Raw genomic sequence first — 7,408 nt, forward strand, 5'->3', positions numbered from 1 at the left:
CATTATGTCTTTAACCTTGTCACAGAGAAGACCACAGGAAGAAAAAGCTGAGAAGGAGGAGGGGGAGGAGTCAGACACCGATGAGAAATGCACAATCTGTCTGTCTATGCTTGAAGACGGAGAAGACGTGAGGTATGATCTTTCCCACAGAGATTTTCTGGCTGTCAGATTCCCCCCGCTTACTTCCATTCATTTCCTGCTTGGTTTGGATTTGATTTTATTGGAAATCGTTCACCGCTGCGTGAGTATGTTTTTAAGACCAGCTGTCAATGCTCTTGTTCTGGTGAGCTCCCTTTGCAGGTGTCTGTAGGAAGCTAAACATCTTTAGGGTTCTCTCAAAGTCCATTTTATAAACTGGAGCTAAAGGGAGCTACGCTGCAGCTCTAGGGCAAAGTTCTCAACAGTGACTTCTGCTTTTGGTCACCTGTTTCTGGGCCCCTGTGCTTTTAGGCGCACAGCACTGCAGATTTTAGTGCCAGTCAGTATTTGCGTGGCGGCAAGAGCCAGCTTGTTAGATAGCTAAGTCAGTGGCAAATCTCACAGCTCCGCTCTGTATGCAAGTCTCTATAGTTTTGGGGTCTTTACATCTGGATTTTGGACTCAACCCATTATGACGGGAATGGCTACAGGAAGACCTAGATTTCAAGTTCAGGGATGCTCGGATCTGGGGTTTTAAAGGTTCCTCTTTAATCCAGCTGCTCAGTGCATGTGTGTTTGGGAGGTTAGAGGAGGACGGCAACCAGAGTTTTCGGAGCCTTAAATGAGCCCCCAAAATTGGAAGCTGGGTCACAGCCACTTAGGAAATTTTGGGTTTCTTGGCAGAAAGTTCCTGCTGCCATGAGCCAGAATGGCAACACAACAATGCTTCAGACAGCATGGAATGGCTGCGACCTTCCATTGTACCCTAAAGTAACCAACCTGCAATAAGATACAATGACCCCTCACTTAAATTCGTCCCGGTTAATGTTTTTTTGTTGTTACGTTTCTGATCAGTTAGGGAACATGCTCGTTTAAAGTTGCACAATGCTCCCTTCTAACGTCATTTGGCAACTGCCTGCTTTGTCCACTGCTTGCAGGAAGAGCAGCCGATTGCAGCTAGCTGGTGGGGGCTTGGAACCAGGGTGGACCAGCAGCCCCCCTATCAGCTCCCTGTTCCTCTAAGTTCCCTGTGCTGCAGCTGCCCAGCAGTCTAGCAATTGCCGCCATTGAGCTGTCCCTCCCCCACTGCCATGTGCTGCTCGCCCTCTGCCTTGGAGCTGCTCCCAGAGACTCCTGCTTGTTGTACGGGGGCAGGAGGGAAGTCAAGACATGTCTCTCTGTCTCTGTCTGCCATGCTGTCTCCCCTCCCTCCATGCCTGCTGCCTTGTAGAGTGAGGCTACATTAACAACCAGGCTCAGCCACATGCTAGTTCATCATTTAGCAGTAAGGCATTCCCTGGGAAATATCTCACCCTGTGACTTCACCACCTCAACCAAGCTTCACAACATCATCACTGTGTACCAGTATTAAATTGTTTGTTAAAAACTTATACTGCGTGTGTGTGTGTGTGTGTGTGTGCATATATATACACAGTATGTGTATACATATATATAGTCTTTTGTCTGGTGAAAAAAATTTCACTGGAACCTAACCCCCTCATTTACATTAATTCTTATGGGGAAATTGGATTCGCTTAGCATCATTTCACTTAAAGTCGCATTTTTCGGGAACATAACTACAACATTAAGTGAGGAGTTACTGTGCTTTGGCTGTGCTTATCACTGAGGTCCTGTCTTATGTCCTAGCAAAACTTTACTGCAGCACTGAATTAAGTGCGGGTAGGATCCAATGCCACAGACATAAAGTGACTAGACTGAAGATTCAGGGCCTGCTTCTGTTCTCCTAACAATCTAACAATGCTACGTACGTGGTGCCGGAACCCTAACATCAGCGGAATTACTCCTGGCTTGCACCAGCTGAGTAAGGGCTGTGCCGATCTATCCTGCTGAAAATTTGGTCCAATCACGGGCAGCACTTAGGCAGAGCCCTTTGCTGGGGAGCAGGACAGGGCTGCACCAAATGCAGGAGGAAGGGGTTGTGACTCAAGAAAGGGGTAGCCTGCTTCTGCAGATGAGCCATGGCTACCTTCTCCCTGCCCCCACCATGTACTTCTTCTGGCGCACTGTGCACCTTCAGTGGTCCCATGGAGGGAACAATCCCTGCCATCCTCCATACACCAGGGTCATGCAAGGGCACACTCACAAGGGTTAAAGGCACTGGCCCTTCATTTTTTTTTTTAACGCCAATTTTCTTATCTATAAAATGAATGGGTGTGTGTGAGACACTTTGAAAATCTTGGAAATAAGGTGCTGGGTGAAACCGGTGACTGTTTTTGCTAGGGCTGTGTGTGCAAGCTCCATCTAGGGCGGTCAGCATGGCCACACTTAAACGATACTGAACTGCAACAAATAGAGAAGCCAGAAATATTACCAGTGAGGGTTGTTAACCATTGGAACAACTTGCCTAGAGATGTGGCGGGTTTTCCCATCCCTCTTTAAATCAAGCTGGGCTAGCTTTCTAAACGAGTTGCCATAGTTTAAACAGAAGATACGGGCTTGATCAGCAATTACTGGGTGAGCATCTTTGTCTTGCATTATTCAGGAGGTCAGGCTAGATGGTCATAGCAGCCCCACCAGGCCTTGAAATCTATGAATCTATAAACATACTAAATGCAGGATGCTTGGTTCTCTCCCTCGCTGTATCCTATATGTGGTTGTGTTTTTCCCTTTTCCACCCACCTCACGCACATCACTGCCCCAACTGTAACAGGCATGTGATTCTCTTTTGCAGGCGTTTACCTTGTATGCATCTATTTCACCAAGTGTGTGTGGATCAGTGGCTAGCAACCAGCAAGAAGTGCCCGATCTGCAGAGTGGACATTGAAACACAACTTGGCTCTGACAGCTGAAAGAACCAATGCGGTGCACCATTTTCCTTACCAGGTCATATGGCCATAAGCCTTTGCAGCAAAATTTTGCCTTCTGAGCCATTTGATTTAGAGGAAAAGTCTGCAAGCACATTAGCGAAAAGGAGGAATTGGTGGTACAATATCTAGTGGTAGGAGAGGATCCTAACAGCCATATTGGTCCAATGCATGGGGCTGGTATTCCCAGAGCTAGAAGGCCCTGTGCTACAGAAGATTTAGTATCGAACATGAAGGAACTAGTGTGTGGTTAGTCTGGCCTGTCAATCCTGGATTTCACAAGGATTGTATATATACCTCTCGAACAAGTAGACACATGTTAGGGGGTCTTTAGCTATTTCTGTGGACAGCAACTGGAGCATGTTAGCTTAAGAAATGTTGTGTTTGGTGCCCTAGTCATCTTGTGGTGGACATGTCGCTGTTAACCTAATTTGCACCAAATATTTTTTTCATAGATTCCTTATTTTGGTGCCTGACTGAAATGTGGCAGAGGAAAAAAAAAAAAAAAAGTTAAATCTTCCCTCCTTTAGGAAAAAGAGGTGATATAGCAAATTCCTGTTTACAGTTAGAAGGATTGTGCTCTTTGCCTCGTCTGCATTTATTTCTTTGATTATGTTTACAGTGTGTTGCTAATTTAGAGAAGCCTAAAAAAAAAAAAAATCATTGGAATGAAATGAACAAAATGATAGAGAGAAGTTTTGTTCTTGCTTATCTGCTGGTGCTGGACACTTTATATAGGGCAGGATCCTGGGACTGACTCTGCTTCTCTTGCTTCCATAGCTTAACGATGTACTTTGGGGCACAGCATCCAAGAAGGGCCATTCGGTGTTCTATTATTGTAATTTTTCATACCACTGTCTCATCTTCCAGTGCAATTGCAATGGCTCCTGCAATCTGTGCGGCCCACTGATGTCAATGGGAGCTGCAGGTGGTTCCACGTTTCTCCAGACCAGGCCCAGAATTCCCCAGCAGAAGTTGTATCAGATGGCACCACACTTGTGGTGAAAGATCCATTGTCTGCCTGCTGGAGAAAGAAAACCTATTAAGCTGGTCATAGTCATTGGATCCTGCAAGAGTTTTTTGGAGGACTAATTGGCCAGGAAATGTGCTTGCAATGTGATGAGAAATGCATTTTTGCTTCTCTCAGAAACAAAAGCACAAACCATATGTTCTGCTAAAGCAGGTATCCAGAAGGGGGAAAATTGAACACAACTAACATGCCCTTCTTACAATTAAATTCCTAATCTCATGGTCTTCTTTGGCTAGCAGTCTAAGAAATTTCAAGTGATCTAATTAAACGCTCTGGAGCTGTGCTGCCATCTAACCTCCTTTTCAGGCTCCCGGAGGCAAAGGAGAAAAGGGATTGATTCAAGTTGCATCCTGCACTAAATTTCTTTCTGCTGCTCTTTGCTTTTGCAATTTACATGAAATAGCAGCTTTTGTAGCTTAGAAAGTAAGAATAAGAGAGGAGATTACAGCTCAGGTGGAATTCTGCGGGTTTTTAAGAAATCCACTTTTTTCTTCATACCTTGCTGTGGAAAATCTCAGATTGTTGTTCTGATGACAAGATGCGGAGTAGAATAGCAGGATAGTTCAGTCATGTTGTACGTAAGAAATTGCTGAGAATGTGAAAATTTCAGTACAGGATGGGAATTTAGATGTAAGGGATAATTTACTACTTGCTCTGAATTTTAAACTATAAACGCGTATGTGTGTACATCTACAAAAACACACCTGTATAATATATATGAACTGTGTGAGCTCTGAAATGAAATGGACACTAATTTGGCAGGCTCCGTTATAATTAGGAGCAAAATAAAGATTAGAAGTAATCAATGAAGTGCCAAAATTAATGGAGCTTTCTGAGCCACATTCCATTTCAAATAAATATTTCAGATTATTTGCCACGAGAGATATTGAATTAAGTGCATGTTGACTCTTTACTCAGTCTTCTTTATCTGACAGCTCTCGGGAGGATTGGAATCAACAGCCAAGATTCTCTAGGCTTTTAATACATTTTTCATGTACTAGGGGAGCAAAGAAGTGTCTAGAGGATTTTTAATCAGAAACATATATTTAAGATGCTTATATGGAGGATGATTTCTCGTTCCCATGAGTACCTGTTTTGTAGGCGCTAAGTAATGTTTTGTAAGTGGAGATGAACATAAATTACCCTTGGAGAGATCATAGAATTCCTGCGAGCTGTAATTGGAAAATGCTGACCTCCCAGATGCTCATGATCTATTTTTTTCCAGTCTGGCAAATAAAGTTAATGATAGGACCAGGACGAGTGACTGCATCAGCACTGGCACAGGAGAAGCTCTCCAATTCACTTCAGTAATTTCACCCAGGGTCGCCATCTCTTCAGCAGATTTGTCTTGCTAGACACAGGTAGTGGCGTGGGGAAGGGGGGAGATAATAACTTACAATGGCAGGTGAAGAAGATGCAATCTATAAATATTTATTTATAACTGCTGTTCTCCTCCTGTATGTGTGGGTGATGAGAACAGTGTCAGGAGGGGGACAAGATAACCGGGGCAGGTAACCACTCCTGCAAAACTCCGCTCTGAAAAATTCTAGCACTGTTTAATTTTGCCTCAAGATGACATTAGACACATGTGGTCATTTCTACTTTATCTTGTTGAACATGATGGTCTGAGCCCTTAGACTCGAAGGGTCGAGTGCCTGGGTCAGTAAATAGCCTGAGCCTCGCTCCAGCAGCAGCAGATTCATACATCATTAAAAAATAATATAACCAAGCAAAACAAGACATTGCTCTTTAGATGCACTGTAACTCATCATGCGTTATAGCCTGGCCCTGCCAATGCCGAGCTTGTCCTGGGAGGGGCTGAGGATCCTCTAATGAAATGAATGGGAATTACAGCTACTCAGCACCTTGCAGGTGGTGCTCAGAACCTTTCAAGACCGGGGACTTGCTTGGAATGAACTATTCAGTGGGGAGGAAGTGAGCTCTTCCGACCCCTGTGTTTTACGTCTATGCGAAAGTATTATTATTTGCCTAATGAACAAGCACAGTTTTTAAACCAGTGAAGAAAGCACCAAACTTCCACGGTCTGTGTGAGTGAGTGATACAGTGGCACGCGAGCGCTTGTAACGTCTGAAATTTGCATTTGGTGTGTCAGGTTCCCTTGTCTTTAAATAGCTTGTATGAGTAGAATGAGCTAATAGAGTGATTTTTTTTCAAAACAAAACAAAACAAATCTCTAGAAACAAAACATAGTTTACAGGGTTTTGTGAGTTTAAATGCCTTATATTTAACAATCATAATTTATGACTAACTTGTAGATATTGTGGGTTCTTATTTAATTATTTTTATAGTTGTTTTTGCATTTTTAATTATAATTTATTTATTTAGAAATTAATACTAATTTTTTTTATTACTCCTATTACCTCATTTTTGCATTGTTTCTGGGAATGGAATGCTTTGCATGCATTGGTACTTAAAAAAATTAAACATGGGGCGTGGGGGGGGGGTAAAGCTTATCATGTCAAAAAAAAAATCAGGGTGTGTGATTACAAACTGTATTACTGTGGTGCTGTTACCTTGGATACATTCCATAAAAATGCAAACCTTTGATTCTGTATGCTGTGACATAGTGGAAAACTGCAATATAGTGACTGTGTTTAGCACATATATATATAAATATTATTTGCACTCATAATCAAACTATGGTGATCCTTTCACTCACGCCCGTATGCACTGAAGGAAAATAGCACTCCTCAGAGCTAAATAATCGGGGTGGCTCCCGCAAGCCCTTTGGAGTGTCTTCAATGGGAGTTCCTTGCTCAGAGGGCTGGCAGCATCTGAATCATCGTAACATAATCTAGACCTAGGATTTGAAAGCAGATCAGATCAGTGCTAGTTGTCCCCTTTAGAAAGAGAGTCTCTACAGGCCATATTCCTCCTCAGTATGCAGTGGTCACTATTAAAAAGCCAATGATTGCCAATGTCAACTACACAGTGGTGACTGAGATACCAGAGTTCCCTCCTGTACTTAGAAGAGGAAATCTGACCACAGTCCTAGCCTTTATTCCCATAAATACCCTAGTCAAGTCAATGAAACTTGCTTGCATGAGAGAGGCAGCAGGCTTCTCCGTAATGGAAATGCTGAGAGGTCAGCCTCTGTCACTGTGCAATTCTAGGGCCCAGGTGTGGCTCATCCCATGTGCGGAAGTCCTTTGAAGACAGGGAATAAAGCATGCCTGGGCCCTAGAATTGCACAGCGACAGAGGCTGACCATTCAGCATTTCCATTATGGAGAATCCGAGTCCAAGCTTTAAGTGAAATTTGAGTGCTGATTAACGAAGGGCACTTTTTGGAAAGATCACTCCATTGCTCTGCTGTGGCTGCCGGCTAATTCAGGGAAGTTGCTGTTGCTTTGGAGCCCCCTAGAGGAAGGTGCAGGTGCACACTGAACAGATTG

At 43.5% G+C, this 7,408-nt stretch overlaps 1 protein-coding gene across 1 annotated transcript in view; it reads left to right on the forward strand.

Moving 5' to 3' along the window:
• ARK2C (arkadia (RNF111) C-terminal like ring finger ubiquitin ligase 2C) overlaps nucleotides 1–7,089 on the forward strand; it is a 115,923-nt gene extending 108,834 nt beyond the window's left edge. The window contains exons 7-8 of the mRNA XM_032768968.2: nucleotides 26–132; nucleotides 2,831–7,089. Coding sequence (XP_032624859.1) covers nucleotides 26–132; nucleotides 2,831–2,948 — 225 coding nt within the window. The 3' untranslated portion in view covers nucleotides 2,949–7,089. The remainder of the gene's footprint in view (nucleotides 1–25; nucleotides 133–2,830) is intronic.
• The last annotated feature ends 319 nt before the right edge of the window (nucleotides 7,090–7,408 follow it).

Source organism: Chelonoidis abingdonii, chromosome 6 (genome assembly GCF_003597395.2).
Source record: "Chelonoidis abingdonii isolate Lonesome George chromosome 6, CheloAbing_2.0, whole genome shotgun sequence".
Classification (NCBI taxonomy): domain Eukaryota; kingdom Metazoa; phylum Chordata; order Testudines; family Testudinidae; genus Chelonoidis; species Chelonoidis abingdonii.